At 39.0% G+C, this 23633-nt stretch overlaps 1 protein-coding gene across 1 annotated transcript in view; it reads left to right on the top strand.

Annotated features, from left to right (window-relative positions):
• The window catches only part of LOC108713567 (protein bassoon-like), a 191920-nt gene that overhangs the window by 39421 nt on the left and 128866 nt on the right, over window positions 1–23633 (top strand). The window contains exon 3 of the mRNA XM_041590758.1: window positions 10481–11563. Within this exon, the coding sequence (XP_041446692.1) occupies window positions 10481–11563 (1083 nt within the window). The remainder of the gene's footprint in view (window positions 1–10480; window positions 11564–23633) is intronic.

The raw sequence follows: 23633 nt of genomic DNA, 5'->3' as shown, positions 1-23633 counted from the left end.
TAGTTTGGATAAAGTACAATGTGTTGTTTTATTATTACAGAGAAAAAGGAAATTATTTTGGAAAATTTGGATTATTTGGATAAAACGGAGTTTATGGGAGACAGACATTCTGTAATTCAGAGCTTTGTGGATAACAGGTTTCTGGATAATGTGTCCCATACCTGTACTACTTTTTTATTACTCACCTTTCTATCCAGGACCTTTCCTATTCATATTCAAATAAATACATGGTTGTTAGGGTAAGATGGACCCTAGAAACCAGATTGCTGAAATTGCAAACTGGAGAGCTGCTAAATAAAAAGCTAAATCATTTAAAAAAACACAATAATAAAAAAATGAAAAAGTTATTGTCACAGAATATCACTCTCTACATGATACTAAAAGTGAATTTAAAGGTGAATAACTTTAAAAGACAAGTCAAGTTTTTTTAATAATATTTTGTCTTTTGGTGCAACATTTTGGAAATAAAAAGAGGGACAAAAAAGTTGTTGGCGAATTTTTTTGTGGCCACACCCCCTAATTACCATGTTTAATTTACAAAATTTGGCAGGTAATGAAAGTTTGAACATATTTCTGTGTTTTTTTTCCAGTTATTACAGTTTTGCTAATGAAGGTGAATTACCCTTTTAGCTGAGTCTAACTTCTCCGAAGAGACCTGTTATCTTATATTGTTACAATTACTTAGTTGCTTATCTCAAAATTGTTACAAAGGTCTCTTACCTGCAGCTGTGGCTGTTTTGGGCTCTCTGCCAAAAGTCAATTAAGTTAGAAACATTGATTCTTTTTATGCCTGTTCATTGCAAAGAAAATCGGGACTTTCCAGTACAAACGAGGGACTGTGGGTTGAGCTGTCAAAAGAGGGACTGTCCCTCTAAAAACGGGACAGTTGGGAGGTATACTTACCCTGCCCACCATGATGTTAAATTAGATGTAGCGCTATTTATGGATCAGTAAAAAATAGAATTTTATACACTTGAAGTTAGTGAAGAATGTTTCTGAAATGCTTTTCTGGTCAGTGCAGTGTTTCCAGGTTCACAAGACTCTATGTGCATATCCAGTAAATACAGCAAAAAGGACCCATACCTCCAAAATATTTATTACTGAATGCAGAAAAAACAGTATTTTCTGCACTCCACAATAAATGTTTTGGAGGTACAGGTACTTGTTTGTTCCAACTAAGTTGTGCGTCTTTTTGCTGTGTCTCCTATTTATGGATCAGATTAGGAGCAGTCCAAACAGGCACAAGAGGAATGCATCTGTGGCTATTCCTTTGCTCCACATCCAGAGAGCACTGACTGAGCTAAGGAACTCTAGCACTCAGTGACATAACTACAGAGGAGACAGACCCTGTGGCTGCAGGGGGACCAGAAGGTATAGGGGCTCCATGAGGCCCTAAATCATATACAATTTCAATATATAGTGATAAAACAGGTCAACTTCCAGAAATTATGGGTGTCTAAAAAAATGATTTGCTGTGGGGCCCAGTAATATCTAGTTATGCCACTGCTAGTCCTAGTCACCCACTATGGGGCAAATTTACTTACCTCCGGATTTGCTCCAGCATTGCCTTCGCCGCACTTCGGCAGGCGTAGATTCTCCAGGGCTGTGCAAATTCACGAAGATCCAAAGTTGCGCACAAGTTACCAATCTTTTTTTGGAGCAATCCCTGTCTACTCTATTGCACTTTGCCTGATCTGAGGTGGCGAAGTAAAGTCTGGCGCAAGAGGTAACATTCACGAAAATCTGCAACTTAGTGAATTAGGTCCATTCGCCATAGCGTAGCTTCGCCTGGCATAAGGGTGCGAAGTAGCACTAGAGTAGGTCCACTTCACTAGCAAATTTACACCAGCACCTGTTAGTAAATCAGCGAAGTGGCAAAATGGTGTCACGCTGGCAAATTTTCGCTAGCTTTAGCCACTTCGCCCTTAAGTAGATTTGCCCCTATGTGTTGAGGCTCTAACTCTTGATGGGTGCTTTATCTATCGATATCTGCTCTGCACCTTAACTTTCCATTAACATTCATTTCTCTACTTTTTTTTAGTTATAGCAGCACCACTAGCTCAAAAAATTCGATCTTTCAATATTGAATATGGAAATTTGTGTTTTCGTATGAGTAATTGTTTACTGCTAATGCTTTCTTTTTTTAATGGAATTGAATTAATCAAGGCTACAGCTGCCTCCCACATTCAAACGCTTTCCTGCTGCGCAATTTCTGTAATCGATGGCAGCTATGGAAATCAAGTTTTCCCTTTGACCAAGCCTTACTATACTTGAAAGCGGTGATTTGAATGTACGCAAAACATTTCTAGTACTACCTACCTCAATTGTTCCCTCAGTGCTCTAACCTGATTGAGTCACAGCTTCTCCAAATGAGCAGCTCCGCAGAAAGCCGTGTAATGTAAGCACATTAGTCCCTGCTCTGCGTGCTGCACCGGAAATCTTGTCTAAAAAGGCAATTTCATTACATTCTTTTACAATGTAAACTTTGTACTATAATAAGGAATTGAAATAGTGCACTGATCAATAAAGTTGCATATTGATGACTCATCATATTAATCATTTTGAAGTATTCAAAGGAAAATAATTACATTCATTTTAGTATTGAACCTCAACATGAAACTGTGGGAACTGTCTTCAAAAACTGCACATTCTTTTGCTGTTTTCCAGATGTAGAATTTATTCTTTTATTTATAAAGGATAGGACATTATATTCACTCCAGTAACTATACACTTCTGCACCCTATTAAGCATTCAGCCCTTGTGTCTACCAAAGTGCATGAAGAGTTCGGAGGGAATAACCAAAGTAATGGTCAAACTGAAGCAATAGATGATGGGCATTGTGTAATGAAAGGCACTAAGTTTGCCCAGGAGCAGTAGCCCATAGCAAACAATCAGCAGGTAGTATTTACTGGTCACCTGTTTAAAATCAAACATCTCATTGGTTGCTATGCTCCTTGGCAAACTTAGTGAATTTTATTACATATAGGGGGATATGTTTAAAGAGATAACTGCCTTTTATTAAAAAAAAAAAATACAGTGAAAGTGGGAATATTGAAAGGTCAAGAGGACAGAGGTAAAGGAAGAGAGGTACATGATTGAAAATATTAGCTCAGGGACAATAGGAATTAAAATATAGCAAAATATAGCACTAGGAATTAAATATAGGGAATATTGAAGGGTCAAGAGAGGTAAAGAAAGAGAGCTACATGAAGGAAAATAGTAGCTCAGGGACAATAAGAATTAAAATATATCTGACACTTCTGCAGTCCCTCTCACTCAAGAGGAGGACTGGCTTCTTGTTAAAAGGGTGCCTATATTAAACCCTAGGTCCTATCACATTATAGTAATATCCCATTCCTAGCCAAGACAGCAGAGATCTGTTATCTGAGAGGGCCTCTATGGGTCCAACCATGGCCTCATAAGAAATAGCAGGTCTGGTCTTTTGCACAAAATTCAAGTTCTACCTTGGTGTTATTTTTTTCTTCTGGTTGTGGATGAGGTGCTGCTCCTCAAAAACACATTTCATTGGGCTGTCAGCTTTAGGCCCTACTCTACCTTAATCCTTAAAGCCTTTTTTAACGTTGGGACTTAATCTACCATAAATGAAGCCTTAAACCACACTGGATTTAGTCTGTCAACAATACTACAACTAATTATACAACTAATTTACATACAGGTATGGGACCTGTTATTGAGAATGCTTGTATACACCTGTTAATGTGGAGCGCTCACCTCACTGATACACACTTTTTGTAGTGTCAGGTGCTGGACTGGAGGACCTACTCCTGTCGCAGGGTCATAACAATATGTAAAAAGTAATCAGCAGCACACTGTGTTTAAATTGCAAAAGTGCACCAAAAATGTATTTAGCCCACATCATACAAATAGGCAATGTTTCGGACCTACCTGGCCCTTTATCAAGCTTGATAAAGGGCCAGGTGGGCCCGAGGTGCACTTTTGCAACTTAAACACAGTGTGCTGCTGGTTCCTTTTTGCATTGAGAATGCTTGTGACTTGGGTTTTTTTGGATAAGGGGTCTTTCCATAATGTGGATCTCCATACCTTAAGTCTACTAAAAACATTAATTTAAACATTAAACCCAAAAGCATTGTTTTGCTTCTAAAAAGGATTAATTATACATCTCCAGAACTTTTATTAAAAACACATACATTTCTTTGAGATGGAGCCTCATACAGAGAATGAGTGATTAACCTTCATCTATTTCCAGATCACCAGCCAGATGCGTTTTGTACTTCAGTGGGCACTTAATCATGGGCTCCTGCCAACTATATTGTCTTTCCTACTCTGAATGCGATCTAAGCATCCTTTCTAAAACAGTCGTTTGCTTTCTTTCATCCTTTGAAATCTTACCTTGTCCATGTACTGAGAGTTTATGAAAACAACCAAAGTATTTAAAGACCCATCTGTGCACATACTGGAATATAATTCATTCAACCTGTCAGTAACATTGCAGTGGACAAGATTATGTTGAACTTTGCAGTACTATTATATCCCCCACTTCTTTTGACAGGGAAAATAACAGAAAAAACAGAATGTAGTTTAGCCTGACACTTCCAGGTAAATTATTCATAGGCATAACAGTACTTACACCTCTAAAGAACATATGCTGTTCTTGTACATTAATGGCCAGCGAGTTGAGAAAACTGGATGTTTGTTACCAGGTTGAGAAATGGGATATTTATTTTCTAAAAACAACCATGGCAGATGGGTTTATAATTACCGCCAATCTTAATTACATATGTTAAATGATTCTCTGGAGGGTGGTGATTTAAAAATAGTGTTTAGAAAAGTAGTCTTCTAACCTAGTTAGAAACCTATGACTAGTTAGAAACCTATGACCGTATGTTTGACCTATGCATATTTGCATTTATGTGTAGATATCTGGTACACTGCCCGATTGTAAAGAAATGTCTCCATAACTAGTGGTCATAAATGCATCCAGTATTGGCAGAGCTTACTTTGTTGAACCATCTGTTGAGCTGAGTGGTTCCTAAATTGTGGGGGACTTTGAGCCATGGCAAAAGGTCTCAGCCTGGATGATAAAGGTATGGGACCTGTTATTTCGAATACTTGAGACCTGGGGTTTTCCTGATTTCAGATCTTACTGTAATTTGGATCTTTATACCTTACGTCTACTAGAAAATCATGTAAACATTAAATAAACCCAATAGGCTGGTTTTACTTCCAATAAGGATTAATTATATCTTAGTTTGGATCAAGCACAAGCTACTTTTATATTATTACAGAGAAAATTATTTTAAAAAATTTGGATTATTTGGATAAAATGTAATCTATAGGAGACACCCTTTCTGTAATTCGGAGATTAATAAATAATGGGTTTCCGGATAATAGATCCCATACCTGTAGTTATGGTAACATTTTACAAGAATGCATATTTCCTCTCTTAGATACATCTGAAAGATCAGTTTGATCCAATAGGGGGGAGGAACAGTTCAGTGTTAAATAAAAACTGGGTAAATAGGATGTGCAAAATAAAAAAATGTTTCTAATATAGTTAGTTAGCCAAAAATGTAATGTGTAAAGGCTGGAGTGACTGGATAGCTAACATAGAACAGAACACTACTTCCTGCTTTGCAGCTCTCTAACTTTAAGGGGCATATTTATCATGCCGTGTAAAACAAAATTCACCTAAAAAAGGGTGTAAAAAGCTGTGTAAATGTGTGTCATTTTATGCCATGCAAACGCCAGATTTATTTCCGGTGCAAGTCACTCTAAGAAAAAAATGCATAAAAATATTGTTTTTACACTGTGAGGCCTGGTGATGTGTGGTGTATTATCCCGCTGTTTTTATACACAGCATAATAAATATGTCCCTTAGTTAGTAACATGGCCACATGGGACATAACTGTTCAGTGAGTTTGCAATTGATCCTTAGCATTCAGCTCAGATTCAAAAGCAAATAGTTATGACCCATGAGCTCCCCCCCTCCAGTCACTGATTGGTTACTGCCTGGTAACCAATCAGTGGAAACCAAGAGAGCTGCAAAGCAGGAAGTAGTGTTATAACTATTATGTTAGACATCCAGTCACTCCAGCCTTTATACATTACATTTTTGCTAAACCTTGGCCACACCTTGACAGCTGTGCATAGGAAGTACCAAAGCTATATAGCAATAATAACTAAGATCCACAAAATGGTATTAAGACAGAGAAGAAGATTGTAAGCATCGTCCATATTGTGGCTCTGAGACCACGTCCACTCAGTAGTGGGAGATAAGGGTATGTTGTGAGGACCATGACGCTGCCCTGCTCACCACCTTGATAGGAGCGCCCATATGCACTGCTCAAAAGAGGAAATGCCTCTAGTAGAATGGGCACTGATTCTCTGGCTTTATCAGCCATCTTGATAAAGCGCTTTTGGAAATAGCCATCCCCTTCCTTCCTTCTGCCAGAAAGAAGAATAATCTATCCAATTTTCTGATATCTTTGTTGCACTAAGGGCCTATTTAAGAATGCTTGAGTCTTCGGGTCTAAAAAACCACACGAGAGTCCATAAACTCTTGCAGGGTTTCTTCATTCAAATACCCAGGTTTTTGTGTTCTCTGGTATAAAATCTATATCTAAACCTGCCAAGCTTTTTATTTGTTGGTCAGGGGGAAAAAAACCTGCATGGCAAGAGGCCAAGGTATGCGATGGAAGAAACCACTCAAGAGTTTAGGAACAGTTTTTTGGACCTGAAGGCTCAAGCATTCTTAAATTGAAACCCTATATAATGCCTCAGACATCTAACCAGGTCTAAGTCTGCAACCTAGGTTCTTCTTCCATTTGTAAGAAAGAAAATAATACCTTAGGCTTGAAATCAGGAACAAACCTGATCTCAAGAGTAATGCCATCACAATGCTGCACTACTGTTCCCTAACTGCAGCCCCAGTCCCATAAAGTAAAAAAGGAAAATCATTGTCCTTCTGGAATCTGGATGGGATGCTAACACAGGTCGGTAAGGCTGAGGGGATGGAGGGACAGACACTCCCATTTCCTCAGTGAGGAAGATCCCTAACATATTAGCAGGGAAAGAGGACATAATGTCCAAAATTGAAAAGGCCCTGTTGCCTCCAGATAAAAACAAAACATCTTTCCTTAAAGGACAAGGAAAGCTTTATTAAAGAAGTAGGCTAGAAATGTTGTACATTATGTTTTGGGCTTCTATACCAGCCCCAGACAACCAAAGCCATTTAGCAGGGAAGATTTGTGCCTCCAAATATGCCCCAGTAGCTCCCCATCTTCTTTTCTGCTGATTCACTGCACATGCTCTGCGCTGCTGTCACTTACTGAGCTTAGGGACCCACTCACAATATACAGTACACATAGAATAGAAATGTCACAATATAAGGCTGATTAGTAATTAATAGAGATAATTACTATATGGCAGCACAGAAACCAGTGCAAATAGCATCAGAATTTAATAATCAGCCCTGTAGCATCAGCTTATATTACAGGCCAACCTCATTTTCTGCTTGATAATTAGTGATGACCCCTAAGCTTAGCTTCTCAACAGCTGCTCAGAGACCACTGAGCATGTGAGTGCTGCAGACACTTTCAAAGATGGTGACCCCCTGTGACAAGTTTAAAGTCCCGGATCATTGCTGCTATTGACAAGCTGAAACTTTAGGCTGGTGCAATAAGTTCAGTATATAAAATATGGCATATTTAGCCATATTCATTTTTAGGGTTTAGTTCTCCTTTAAGTCACAGGAGTAAGCAGAAGGACAAAGTGAGAAATTTTAGGAGTGGGTCCTTCTAGTTGGGACAAGGGGAGATGTTTACCCATACATTGCTGGTGTGGTCAGGTTTAAAAACTTTGTACCAAGCTGATTTCTTCATATCCTATGACATCTCCATGACCCAAAAGTAAATGCCTTCATATTCATGATTTGCTAATAAAGGCACAGTGTTTGCTTTACATTGAGATGCTGATAAGTATTTAATATTATCTGACTTTGGATGACCTGGAATTTCTAGGAGCTTTCCAAAACACTTTAAATGTATATTGCTTTTGGTACTGTTTTCAAATGCTGCAAGCTGTCAGAAACTGAAAATAGGCTGCGTGATTGCTCTTTTTGTATAGCTTTCTTGCTTAGTCACCTAATGGGTCTTCTGTCTAAAGGAAATTATGGAGCATCCTAGAACTGTAATAGTCCCTTTTTTCTTCTTCTACCATTATGCAGGCTTATTTTCTGCAGAACAAGGTGGCACTTGGCATTAAAATGCTTTTGAGAAGATAGAACAAAAACTCTCTTTTTGCATATTGATTGATCTGCTATGCTGCTGTTATGAGCAATGCAGGCATTTAGAGCTTGCTTTATAGCTGTATAGGGAGAAACATAAAAATATAGGAAGGCAGGTATTTGTTAAATAAAAAGTAGAAACCCTAGATCCAGATCTGTGCATGTGAGCACTAATGGTAACCTAATATTTGCACCCTGCAGTATTGACATCAGGTTCATGAATCCAGTGCAGGGAGTAGGATAGTAATGTATGAATGGTTGTGACCCTAAAACCTCATTTTGTTCCCATACCCCTTCTACCTGCTTATAACAGGGGGCAGGAAGGAATCCACAAGTTATTACTTTATTCTTTCCTTTGTGTTAATGCATATGTTTATAGTATATGTGTTTAGGAGGCATGTTAAGGGGTTCTCTCATTCTCCGGTTACGGGTAGCATGCAGCCTGGTCATTAATCATTTTTGGACAGCCTATATTGTATATATGTTCCTCTGAGAACTGATCATTAATTGTAAGACAGCGAATTCCCTGTTCCTGTTTAACTGGCATTTATTTGGGCCAATAATTATGTAAAGTTATTTTGTAATCTAAAATGTATTTTTGACCAAAAATTTACAGTGACGACAAAATAACACCTGTCATGTTTACAAATTAAATTTTGTCCTCAAAAAACACACATTTTAACATTTAGAAACATGGGGGGCAAGGTGCGAAGTGCCAGTTTTTTTGGCAACTTTTTTTGTCACTTTTCATCTGCTAATGTTCATATTTAAATGTAAGTAAAATGAAAAAATTGCATTAGGTGTAAGGGTTTGGAAAGATGTTGGCTCAACACTAAGGGGCCCATTTACTTAGCTCGAGTGAAGGAATAGAGGAAAAAAAACTTTGAATTTCGAATGTTTTTTTTGCTACTTCGACCATCGAATGGGCTACTTCGACCTTCGACTACAACTTCGAATCGAATGATTCGAACTAAAAATCGTTCGACTATTCGACCATTCGATAGTGGAAGTACTGTCTCTTTAAAAAAAAACTTCAACCCCCTAGTTCGCCACCTAAAAGCTCTACAAGAATATTGTTACATGTAGGATGCTAATTCGATAGAACGATAGATAGATAGATAGATAGATAGATAGATAGATAGATAGATAGATAGATTAAAAAATAGATAGATGATAGATAGATAGATAGATAGATAGATAGATAGATAGATAATAGATAGATAGATAGATAGATAGATAGATAGATAGATAGATAGATAATAGATAGATAGATAGATAGATAATAGATAGATAGATAGATAGATAGATAGATAGATAGATGATTGATAGATAGATAGATAGATAGATAGATAGATAGATAGATTGATAGATAGGAGTGTCCTAGCTATTACCCCTATCAATAACAGTGACCTGTATAAATCTGTGCTGTGTTTATTATCTTCATTTGGGTTTACTCTTCTTTACTGTTACAAAATACTTGTGGTTAAGAGAAAATTATGATTGTCTTCAGTACTACTGAAATAACCACCTTGTCTGGGAATTAAGAGATTCTATGTGGGACAAAGTATCTTTAAGAAAGAAAAACATAATCACTCTTCTCGCAGTCAAGTCCTACTGTATGCATTTAGTGCTGATTACCCTATAAACAGCATTATATGTCAATATTTGTACAGCCGCTCAGCTTCTTGGGGATTATACTAATCAAAAGACTCACAGTTTCCATGCAGCCTCTTTAATTAAGTTAATTCAGACATTAGTGTTTTACCAAGAGACTCTCTCAAGGGGCAAATATTTCATTTATTGCCACTTATTCAAAATACTTCTTTACTTTTGAATTTGTAAGCAAGTGTTTTCCTTTTCAGAATGAAGATCAGCCATGCCATATTGTGAAAGGGTGGCTTGGAATGTATGAAATATATTTTCCTTGTATTGTAATCATAATGAGAGATGTGTGTTGTGCCATTACTATGATCCTTAACACTAACACCTGCACAGGCCCAAACTATAAAGAGCTATAGTGCTATAAAGAGGGTGCTGTTTTAATAAGGATGCATCACCTTGAATCCATATAATTTTGTCAAGTGAATTTACTTAGCATGTGTGGTGCAATAGAGTTGTACATGTATGCAAAGCTTTGGTGTCTAACTATATACAGCATAAAGAAGAATAACATGTGAAAGCCTCTAAAAATGTATTTTTGTTTTAATCTCAAAGGTGAAGGAATGGCTGTGCTTGAACTGTCAGATGCAGAGGGCTCTGGGGATGGACATGACTACTGCTACGAGATCAAAAAGCCAGCAGCAACTGCATTCTCCTATTCTCTCTCCATCACAGTCTCCTGCCAAACAAGCTAAACCCCATGCTTCTCCTCAGCACACACAGCAGCAGCAACAATCAACCCCACAACATCAACCACTGCCCAAATCACAGCTTCAGTCTCATCCTCAGCTGCTTCCACAGTCTCAACAACATCAGCATGTGCAACAAGCCCAGCCACACCAACATCCTCAGCAGCAGCCTCAACCAGAAACCCATCAACAGAAGCCCCAATACCAATCACAAACCCAAAGTAAACTGCATTCTCAAAACCAACAACAAGCTCCTAAACCTCAGAGCCATCATCCGTCACCGTCATATGTACAAGCAGGTAAAGAAACGCCACATGGAAGTGGACGGATGGAAAACATTCATAGTTCTTCTACCCCATTGCCTCAACAAGCAAAAACTCAACCAACTCAGCAACGAGAGCCGATAAGCCAAGCCTATCCAAAATCCACCGCTCCTCAGGAAGTTTTGCGATCTTCACCACAACATCAACCAGTAGAGCAAAGAAAAACTGTAGGTAGCTCTCCAGCGAAAACTCCAGCAGCTTCATCACATGGAGCCCAAGATCAAAACCAGGAAGGTCTCACCGGAAAATTATTTGGCTTTGGGGCCTCACTTTTGAACCAGGCGAGCACACTTATTTCTGTTCCAGCAGAAACCGCCCCACAAAGCCAACAGTCCCCTGGCAAAGTGCCTCCAAAAATAGTCTTTAGTGATGCAAGCAAGGACAGTAGCGCTAAACCACAGGGACCCATGTCTGCCGTACCCAGCAGAGTTGAGAGCTCCCCTGTTCATAGACAAGGGAAAATTGAACATGTTAAGCCAAAGGATGTGCCGAAAGTCATGTGCCCATTGTGTAAAACAGAACTTAATGTGGGTTCCAGTGAGCCCACTAATTACAATACCTGCACGTCATGTAAAAAACAAGTGTGCAACATGTGTGGATTCAACCCAACCCCTCACCTGCAGGAGGTAAGGAAAATACAATTATTGACATTTATTTATTGAGACTGTGGATTATAGTTCAAGATTATTTATTTAGACTGTAGAATTTCATGGGATTAAAGATGAAAGGTAAACAAAAACTAGCATCACGGTATAAGGTGATTATCAGAAGGTGGCATGGCCTTTCACTCACAGATAAATCACTCAGTATTCATAAGTCTCTCTGTGATTGCCCCCCAAAGTTTCATTTGAGATCTCTCCTACATTCTAAAATCTGCATTTATTTTTATTGAATTTGGTTTTGCTAGATCTAGAATATACCAGCACTAAAACATTTTTGTGAGTAAAGCTGGGCACATAACCAGTCCTTCCATTTGGATTTTTTTGTGTGTAGCAAGTTTCAAGAAGAATCATCATGGATTCATTTTTGCAGTACGCAGGATTATTTTCTCATTTGCTGGAATTGTTTACAAAGGAAAGGTATGCATAATAATTACAAGGCAGTATAATCTCATTACAGTGGGGCACAGGCATTATGCACCTACTTTGCTTATTCAGAGTGTATTGTAAATGCTGATGCTTTGTGAATAAATCTCTGCCATGTCAGAAGTTGCAGAGGTTTCTCTGCAGATTTGCAGCAGAGCATGGAGCACCGGTACCACTAGAATACACTCCCTTTAGGCACAAAGCTCTGGATATTGAATAGGTGGACTTCGACCCTTCCTTTGCTTTGGCTTTTATAATATATCCCCCCCCCCCGTGTCTTACAGGCAGCAGAGTTCTTTAAAAGTAATTTCCCAATTTAGTTAGCAAATGCGGTAAAAGCTGCAGAAGACAGGAACTCGTGAAACTGTTAAGCATTGCCGACCTTTGTAGTAATTACTTTTGATAAGATGTTAAATTCACTTACCAGGTCAATATCAAGGCTTCAGCAAAGATTTGGAACAGATAACCTAATGTGGTAAAATAGGAGCTGGTCAGGCATTTTTCTGCCATTGATATCTGGTGTTTACACTGATCATTTTGCTTTGCAGATGTGCTTCCTTCTAATGAAAACAAATGTATTGTAGTAACACCTTGAAAATACACATGAACCATGTTTCCTCTTTCTGGGCAGCATTCTAAGTGAATGTTCAGAAGCTAAGGGTGCTCTTTCAAACATCTCTCCTTTGTCTCATAGGGAAATAGCGATAATGGAAAATAAGGGAGGCTTGGGGTAAGAAATGCATCAATTAGGGACGTTCTTTATAACAGTCAGCCTTCAGATGTTGATCTTCTTTTGTTCTTCTTGTCCTGATCATTTACAGAGAGTAACCTTGGAGTTGCACAATGGAGTTGTGAAGGCCTATGATGTAGGTCTATACTACAGTACCATAGCCTACCCAAAGCTCCCATTAGTATCAGGAATTGCTTTTCATGGCCGTTCATAACAAAGCAAAATATTTTTGCAGAGTGCAATCTCGGAAGTATTTCAGAGGTGCTTACAAATGTACAAGAGATGCACAATGGAGTTGTGAAAGCCACTGATGTAGTTCTGTCCATTAGCATCAGGAATGGCTTCTCATAATGGTTTAGGCAAGAGGCTTTTGCTGAAAGCAGTCTTGGAAATATAGGTGCTTAAAATGCACAAGGGATGCACAATGGAGTTGTGAAGGCCAATGATGTAGTTCTATACTTTACTACAGTACCATGGCCTGCTCAAAGCTCCCGTTAGTATCAGGAATAGCTTCTCATGACAGAGCAGAATCTTTTTGCAGAGAGCAAACTTGCTAGTATTTTCAAAGATGCTTAAAATGCAAAAGGGATGCACAATGGGGTTGTAAAGGCCAGTTCTGTAATATATTACAATATCACAGCCTGCCCATTAGCACCAGGAATTGCTTCTCATTGTGGTTTAGGCAAGAGAAGACACCTTTGCAGAGAGCAGTTTTGGAAGTAAAAGTGCGTAAAATGCACAAAGAATGCACAATGGAGTGGTAAAGGCCAGTAGTTCTGAATGTCACTACATCAACATGGAGGTTCAGGGCAGAGCAAATTCTTTTGCCATTATAAATAAACTCCTCTAAATGAAAAAAAGTCAAGATGAAATGTGTCATGGAGAATGAAGCATGCTGTCAATAACAGGGGACCAAGTATTTTGATGGCACCACAACTTTCTGATAGGAGTACCAATAGAGCAAATCATTGGCACCTTGTATTAGTGCAGCCACAGAGGCATTTTACGAAAGCAAATCAGATTGCCAGGGATCAAGTAGAGCATCTGAGGTAAGAAACTGAACTAGCCTTAAGCCGAGTAGGCAGCTGTATACAAGCTTTCCAAGAAGCTTAGAGGAAGCAGATGAACCATTCCACTTCCCCTGTTTGTATTGCACAGGGAATAATACAACCAGTTAAAAGTGGCAGTTTCCATCTCCAACTTGTTACTTAATCATACTGTACGTCTTTCCCGAAGCATCAATGGTGATGTGTCATGCTGGTTACTTAAGGTCCCTGGTGGATTTGCCTTACAATGTTGTTGGTTACCTGGCTATAAAGAAGCACTTTCTGTTGCATAATGCAGTGTCATTGACAGCCGCACTTGTAGAAATTTCGAGTCAGCTCAAATGCCCTAATTTCACAGATAAAGAGGTGCACGTACCATCAGTGGTCCATCCTCCACTCCAATGTAGTAAAAATGTTTCAGCACAGCACCCTGAGGTTAAAAATGCCTTTATTCAACTTCACATGGCAAGATAAACAGCCACACTTACAGGCATGACATGTTTAAAAGCATTTATTTCCTCCTCGATACTTTCCCTTAAAGGACTAGTACCATCAAAAAACACATTATTATGTAGAGGTGGACATTTTTTATTTGCTTCAAATGTACATTTGCAGTTTATAGAAATAAGCTGCTTTGTAGCCATGGGCACAGCCATCCAAGCTGAGATTTAGCTATAGGGGAAACATTTCTAAAACAGATACAGGTATGGGATTCGTTATCCGAAAACCCATTATTCAGAAAGCTCTGAATTACGGGAAGGCCATCTCCCATAGACTCCATTATAATCAAAAAATTCCAATTTTGAAAAATGATTTCATTTTAAAATAGTACCTTGAACTTGATCCAGGCTAAGATGTAATTAATCCTTATTGGAGCTAAAAACAACCCTATTGGGTTAAATTGATGTTGAAATAATTTTTAGCAGACTTACGGTATGGCGATCTAAATTATAATTATAGAACGGTCCTTTATTTGGAAAACTCCAGATCCCAGGCATTCAGCAACTGGTTCTATACACATCTAGTATTGGTAAATCTAAAAACAACTGGACTTGCTGAGTAATCAATGAAGACGTTTCACTACTCATCCGAGCAGCTTCTTCAGTTCAACTGACTGGTGTGGGAAGTTCTCTGAACTAAAGAAGCTGCTCGGATGAGTAGTGAAACGTCTTCATTGATTACTCAGCAAGTCCAGTTGTTTTTAGATTTACCTATACTAGATATACCATGACCAGGATGAATGAAAATCTTCATAGTCATATGGTTCCATACATGTATACCTGTAAAAGGTATACATGTATGGAATATAAAAAAAAAATGTAAGAAAAATAATATATATATATATATATATATATATATATATATATATATATATATATATATATATATATATATATATATATATATATATATAATCAACTTGTGGCAGCTGCACTCCAATCCGGAATCTTTCAATCAAATCTGGGTGCTTGATCCAAAGTGTTGCATATAATCTTAATGAAAAGATCTACATAAAACCGACGTTTGGGGCCTTTTTCCTTGAATGGGCCGAAACGTCGAATTTATGTACACAATAAAAGAACTTTGAATTTTGCACACAATGGAGTGCGGATCTTTTCATTAAGATTATATCTATCTATCTATATATATATATATATATATATATATATATATATATATATATATATATAAATATATATAAAAAGCAGTGGTGCAGGCTGCACACCTTCAGGAAGAAATAAACACCTGGGAGCTCTATGCAAAAAAATAATACAGTCCGTCCAATTGGCTGGCACTCTCGGGATTTTCATAAAAGGTCAAACGGTTGATATAGTGAAAAAAAGATCAGGTTTATTAATATAATATATATATATTACAATGACAGAGGATCGCACTTACAGGACTTAATGTTTATTGGAGCAAAATGCTAACGTTTCGGCTAGCACTCGAGGGGGCAAATTTACTAAAGGGCGAAGTGACTAACGCTGGGGAATATTTTCTAGCGTGACATCATTTCGGGACTTCGCAGATGGCGTAAATTCGCTAGCGAAGGAGATAGATTGCAGAGCTACTTCGCACTCCAATGCTAAGCGAATTTTTGCTCTGGCGAATGGACGTAACTACGCAAATTCACTAAGATGTAGATTTTAATGAACGTTACCTCTTGCGCCAGATTTGCCTTCGCCACCTCAGACCCCCCTACATTTCCTTACATAAAGCACATAAACTATACACTGGGCACATGTGTAGGGCATTATAAGAACATTATTTTTTTTATTAAGGTTTCCTGGGCTTGCGTAGTGTAATGTATTTGCTGCAACATATACGTCCATTGAAATCTAATTTCTCGCCATATGCAAATTAGCCAACGCTAGCGCAATTTCACTTTGCTTGCCGAATTAACGCTAGCAAAACTTCGCCATCGTTTGGTGCCCTGGACGCAACTTCGTATTTTAGTGAGCTAGCGTTGTCCTTGCGAATTTTTGCCTGGCAAAGTGTGGCGATGTGAACTAAGTTGTCGCTGGCGAATTTCCTCAGGTTACTGAATTTGCCCCTTAGCTCTTTGCTCCAATAAACACCAGAATTTTTGCATTAAGTCCTGTGAGTGCAATCATCTGTCTACATTGTACTGTATTTTCTGGCGATTGCACCCAGTGATATCACTAAGCTCCGATTATAACCGAGGACATCACTAAGCACCGTTTATAAGGATATTATTTACAGGATATTGATGACTCTTGTGTATTATATATATATATATATCTTTTTTTAATGGCATTATTTTCCTTTAAAGAATCAAATGACATAAGCAAGAAATACTTGTTTAGAATGTTTCCCGCCCACAATGAATAGTCTGCATGGAACAATGAGACTGCTCAGAAAATGTTTTTCTTTACAGATAATAAACACAATAGTCATTGATTGCCTATGTATCTCTTCGTATTAAAAGTCTGAGCACAATCGGCTGATTGGGCGCTATTCACTTGAATAAAAGAAAACTCCTGAAATGCTGTTGTTTTCCGCGTGAAGATAATAGCAAGGAAAGGATTTTGGCAACATAAAAACCCTCTTCCGATTCAGGTGATTAGAGGCACAGCAATGGCAAAAACAAGTTGAGCTGAGTATGAGTTATTATGAGTTATAACTCATAATAAATAAATTATACATATTTGGAATTGTTTTTAATTTTCTCCCCTTTTTTGAATTTATACGTAGCAGTGTCGGACTGGGATGCCAGGGGCCCAACAGAAAACCTTGTACCTTGGGCCCACTGGAAAACCATAGACTGTGGGACCACTTTTCAAACTATTATTCCTCCTCTCCTCTCTCAAACTCTTTATTCTCTTAGGGGCAAATTCATCATGGGTCGAATATCGAGGGTTAATTAACCCTCGATATTCGACTGGGAATTAAAATCCTTTGACTTCGAATATCGAAGTCGAAGGATTTTAGCGCAAATAGTTCGATCGAACGATTCAAATCCTTAACGATTAAATCCTTCGAATCGAACGATTCGAAGGATTTTAATCCAACGATCGAAGGATTATCCTTCGACCAAAAAAACTAAGGAAAGCCTATGGGGAAGGTCCCCGTAGGCTAACATTGAGTTCGGTAGGTTTTAGATGGCGAACTAGGGGGTCGAAGTTTTCTCTTAAAGAGACAGTACTTCGACTATCGAATAGTCGAATAGTCGAACGATTTTTAGTTCAAATCCTTCGATTCGAAGTCGAAGGTCGAAGTAGCCCATTCGATGGTCGAAGTAGCCCAAAAAACACTTTGAAATTCGAAGTTTTTTTACTTCGAATCCTTCACTCGAGCTTGGTGAATTGGCCCCTTAGTCTTGTATTACTTACTTCAACTTCTACACTATATTCTTCCATTATTAATTATTTTTTCCCCATAAAGAAATAGGGAATGACCATGAAATAGGCTAAATGGTTAGAAGCCAGAGGGCCCACTGACACCTGTGCCCACCTGGTATCCCTGTGGGCCAGTCCGACACTGATACGTAGTTTCGATTTTGCTGTATGTCTAGTACTGCACCTGCCCCCCAAAAGTACAATAACAGATCTATCCCACAAATGCTGTTTTTAATATATCTTAGTAGAATAGGCCCTAAAACAAATTTGCCGTGGGCAGGGGTGCTTCGCCAATGAGGCAAGTTGAGGCTGTCGCCTCAGGCGGCAGCGCCCCACTAGGTACCAGGGGCAGCAAAAATGCTGCTCCTGGTACTTTAAGGGCGAATTTTTGGGGGAGGGGGGCAGCAGCAACTGCTGCTGCCTCAGGCAGCGGAGGGGCCAGGATCACCCCTGGCCGTGGGCCCCAGTAACATTATTACTATTATTATTATTATTAACATGTATTTATATAGCGCCAACATATTCGTAGCACTGTACATCTAGTTACACCACTGTCTCCTGCTCATATACTCATGTTAAAGTCTATGGACCCTTTTGTTTGAGTAGGGTGCTCTTGCCCTCGGTGGATAAAGAGCAATGAGTGGGGTGTGACCCTGGGGAAAAGCAGACTGACTTCTACATTCACAAACTAACTGTAAATATATTTATTACAGAAAATTTAAATTCAGTAACATTTTTGAAGGTGAGTTCCCCTTTATACAAAAAGCCAAGGTTGCAGATTCAGAGACCAAGGGTAACAGTTGTTCTGCACAATCCTCTGACAGCAGGAAAAAAAATCAATGCAGATTAAGCTGTTTAAAACTGCTCGGCTAGCTTTGTATACTGCAGTATAATGTGCATACACAATGCTCCAACTTTCCCTCTCACTTCTGTTTGCACGCATTGCTGCCCAAAAATAACTTTGCGTTTATGGCTGTGTTAATTCTTTCTGACAAAACCCAGGCACTTCCTGCAGATGTATAGAGAATATGACAACAGGGATTCCCTTTGTTAAGGTGGCCATACATGGATAGATCCGCTCGTTTGGCGCCAAACGAGCGGATCTCCCTCCGATATGCCCACCTCGAGGTGGGCAATATCGGGCTGATCCGATCGTGGGACCTAGGGCCCAACAATCGGATCCTAGCGTTCGCAAACGGGCGGTCGGATCGCGGGACCGCATCAACGAACAGATGAGGCCGCGATCCAACGGGATTTTTAATCCCATCCGATCGAAACCTGGCCGACTTTCAGCCAGATCTCGATCGGGGAAGCCCGTCGGGGGCCCCCATACATGGGCCAATAAGCTGCCGACTCGGTCTGTCGGCAGCTTTTATCGGCCCGTGTATGGCCACCTTTACTGAGTCAGTAAAGCTGGGCTAACACTACTGGCTATAGGGAACGTGCTTTAGGTTTGCCCTGACCACCAGCTTCAGAAGAACTCCTTTATAAGGATGGACTTGTTAAATCATCATTGGTTTTCATTTTTTGTGGTTTTCAGATAACAATATTTTTAGCTTTTTGTGCAGCAGCTCTCCTGCTTGTATCTTTCTGGTTGCTATGGTCTAATTTACCCCAGCAACCCAGGCAGTGCTTTAAATGAGACACTGGAATATGAACAGTAGAGGACCTGAATAAAAAGAAAAGTAATAAAAAGCAGACGAACAGCTGCTTGATGTTTATATTTCCCAGATGGAAGAAGGCGATTGTGCTCTATATAATGAGCATTGTTCCACCACAAGCATTGTACAATAAGTATTAAGTATAAGATAAGTCATATGAGGGCCTGTCCCTAGGTTTCTACCAGAGAACAATGTAATTAATACCTTTTTGCAATTAGGACGAATGTCACCTAAACAATATTTTCTCTAGCAATGAAACCATTTCTCATGAGTAAAGCTGTATATTGTTTTTTTTTTAATAAGGCAATGCTTTATGTGCAACAGGGCTTACATTATAAACTGGGCAGCTACCTATGGATCTGTGTATGAACTTGTCTATAGGATTCTAATTCGCCTTATATTTTGGGCTGCTTCAAAGCTGTCTTCCTCGTCCTGCTTATATACTCTCATTTCCCAATCCACTGCTTTCCAGCCTTCACTGTATATTCAGCAAAGGGCAGGATCTGTTATATCCCTTGGTCACCTCTTGAGCTGACCTAGGCAGCGGGTTGGTTGACTCTTCTAGAACAGTCTATCCCTAAATATCAGAAGCACCCCATAATAGACCTTTTTATATTCCTTAAAGTAAACCTTTAAAATAAGTGAATGTAAAACTAATGAGGGGGGTATTCTAGGCACTTTTGTCATTTACATTCATTATTTTGTTTTTATTCCAAGATATTAAGGGATACATGTACTGTTAATATGAATGAATTTTGTTACAACAGCGCCACCTACTGGTCATTCCCCACCAGTCTGACCACCAAGTAGTCAAGGAAGTTGTCAGGAGAAAGAAAGAGGCTTCTGATTAGGAATACAATTAAAAATCTTTCTAACATCTTTCCTAAGCAGAAGAACATCAGAGCAGCCTCTTTCTCCTGACAACTTCCTTGACTACTTGGTGGTCAGACTGGTGGGAAAATGAACAAATAACAAAATAAATAACATTTCTTAGAATAGCCCCTCATCAGTTTTACATTCACTTATTTTAAAGGTTTACTTATCCTTTAAAGGGGTTGTTCACCTTGAAGTTAACTTTTAGTATGATGTAAAGAGTGATATTCTGTGACAATTTGCAATTGGTTTTCATTTTGTTTCATTATTTAGCTTTTTATTCAGCAGCTCTCTAGTTTGCAGTTTCAGCAATCTGGCTGCTGGGGTGCAAATTACCCTAGCTAGCACGTACTTTTTTGAAAAACAGACTGGGATATGAATAGGAGAGGGTCTGAAAAGAAAAATGAGCAATAAAAAGTAATAATAACAGAGCATTACAGAGCCTTACAGAGCATTTGTTTTTAGATGGAGTCAGTTACCCCCCCTCCCCATTTCAAGAAGGCATTTCATTCAAAACTATATAAACAAAAAAATAAAGACCAATTGATAATTTGTTTAGAACTGGCAACTCTATAACATACTAATACTTAACTTAAAGGTGAACCACCCCTTAAAAGGGACTGCTTTCTTGAAAAGTATGCTAGTATTTGCTTTCTCTTGAAGGTGGGGTCCCAACCTTTTTTTTTTTTTTTACCCATTAGTTACATTTAGATGTGAAAAGAGTTGGGGAGCAAAGCAAGCATGACAATTATCCTAGAAGGTGCAACATAAGTGCTGTGATTGGCTCTTTGGTAGCCCCTATGTGGACCGGAAGCTACAGGAGTCTCTGTTTGGCAGCTCACCTGGTTTTTATACAACCAAAACTTGCCTCCAAGCCAGGAATTCAAAAATAAGCCCCTGCTTTGAGGCCACTGGGAGCAACATCCAAGGGGTTGGGGAGCAACATGTTGAAGTAAGGGAGTCTAGGAAAGGAGAACTATTGATTGGCTATGGAACATCAGGGAACAAACAGGACGGGTGTAGAGTAGAGTATAATTGCTAGTGGCTAGGAAGGGTTAGATAGCTTTCAGGAAGGAGATTTGTTCCTACTGTGATAGAAGTAATGGGTTGTGTCTGTTTATTTTGTTGGCATTTAAACAAGCAACTGTTGTATCTCTTTACATGCATATCCACAAGCTATTATCCATTGCTTTCTGTCTGTCTCCTGGGACCCTTCTTATGGTATCTTCTTAATGCATTCTAATAATTATCATGTGCTATGAATCTTTAATGCCATTGAATGTTGGCCTTTCCACCCCCATTGCCTGAGTATTGTAGTGGGGGGGGAGGTTGCATATAGACATTATGGTTGACCGTGCATCAACCAGAGGTCCCTTACATCTTTATATAACTAAATAGCAATAGGACCCAGAACAAATGCTGACTCTTTCATGCACATAACTGTAATACCTTCCAAGAGCTGTTGAAGCTCCCCAAGGTGGAATCTCTTGCAGAAGACAAGTGAGTCGCTGCAGGTCATCGTTCTTCCTGTTATTTGAGCCATTTACTCGGTTGCTTTGATTTTTCCTGAATACTCCATTTTGTCACAAGGTTTTCATCAGATGCACTTAATATATCACTGGTACATCAAATGAAGTGAATTCTGTCATCTCTGTCATTTATTCCCTGCAGATTTTTAAACTTTGATGCCTATTACCCTTAGCACCTATTACATTGATTACCTGCAGTTACATGTCACATTGAATGCAATGGCCTTGTAGCAGCCTGGTAAATACATTATTGTCTTCCTTCACTGTCTCAGCAACAAAAGCAGAAGCTAAATAATTGATCAACTTATGCTATATGTATGCTGTCTTTAGCATTTTGTCCATGTCAGGGATCTGGCATATAACTCACCTTCAGGCCATAGATATCTATTGACTACAATAGCCAGTCACCTTAGGGAGGTTATTTCTGTTGTCCATTGTTTGCCATCCAGTGTGACTATTGGACTTTCCATAATTAGGAGCTGTCTGGATAACAGGTTTCCGGATAACAGATCCCATACATGTAGTACCTGTACATAGGCAAGTGTAGAGCTTAGTAAATTGCACTATCTTATTTCTTCTGAATCTTTCCAGCTTTCAGTGGGGGGTCACTGACCCCAGCTAAAAATCAAATGGTCTGTAAGGCTACAAATGTATTGTTATTGCTACTTTTTATTACTCATCTTTCTATTCAGGCCTCTCCTATTTATATTCCAGTCTCCTATTCAAATCAATGCAAACTGGAGAGCAGCTAATAAAAAACTAATTATCTCAGAAATCACTGATAATAAAAAAACAAAAACCAATTGCAAATTATCTCAGAATATCACTCTCTACATCATAGTAAATGCTAATTTATAGGTGAACAACCCCTGTAAAGCTTACACTGGAAACATTAAGTTCAGTGGTTAATTCGTATTTATTTTTTACCCCCCTCCCCTGGATCATGTTTATTTTGTTGGAACTCCTGTCTGTTCCTGCTCTTTTGCACTACTGTTCTTATTATAGGGCTGGTGGCAGGGTCTTGTATACACATGCACACTAGCACACAGTAATGTTGGCTATTAATGGCCCTTAAATTCTTTTATATAGGTTCACACAAGCATTCCCAAGTTCCCTAAGTTCCACGAGAAATATCCACCTAGAAAACTTGAGTCGATATCCAAGTCTTCTGCCAATATTGGTCGGCTCTTTTCCCAACATACACGCACCGAATATCGTACGGAAATTTGTTTCGTCTGATATTATATGTGCGTCTATGGCCACCTAAACTAGAAAACTTTCATCCCTCTCGTCTGAAGTACTGCATCTATTGAACATCTTTGCTGTTATGTCTATTCTACCACTGGTATATGTAGGAGGCTGAGGCTTACTACTCTTAAATTATAATGGATCTGATTTTCTACTTATATCATCAAATAGCCATGCAGTGGTCTGATCCTACCCAAGCTTGAAACGTTGTTTAGTGTTGTTGTTATCCAAATGAGGAATTGTCAAAATTTTACTATTTGTGACTAAGGTTTCATGAAGCTAGCACCTGTAAGCATTGCTACTAAATTAAAGGAGAACTAAACCCCCAAGGTACAAAAGCCCCCCTAAACTGTCATCCATTGTCCCTCCACCTTACCCCCCTCCTATAGTCCCAAATGCACATGCTCCTGCAGAGTCAGTGGCAGTGAACAGACCTGAAGAGAATGTGAATGGGCAGAAGATGTGCTGGGGACCTCCATTGATTTGCTCTGCGTTTTAAACACAGGTTTCCAAATAGGAGTGCCATTCTACGTAATACACTGGGTTGGGAGGGAGAGGTGATTATTGTACTGTACCTTGGAGTGATTTTGTTCTCCTTTAAGCCCCTAATAAATTTCTAGGGCTTCTAGGTTATTCATCAGTATCACTAAAGGGGATGCTTATA

This window comes from Xenopus laevis, chromosome 4L (assembly GCF_017654675.1).
Source record: "Xenopus laevis strain J_2021 chromosome 4L, Xenopus_laevis_v10.1, whole genome shotgun sequence".
Classification (NCBI taxonomy): Eukaryota; Metazoa; Chordata; class Amphibia; order Anura; family Pipidae; genus Xenopus; species Xenopus laevis.
The sequence above is the reverse complement of the archived record's forward strand: the minus strand, read 5'-3'. Positions and strand labels throughout refer to the sequence as shown.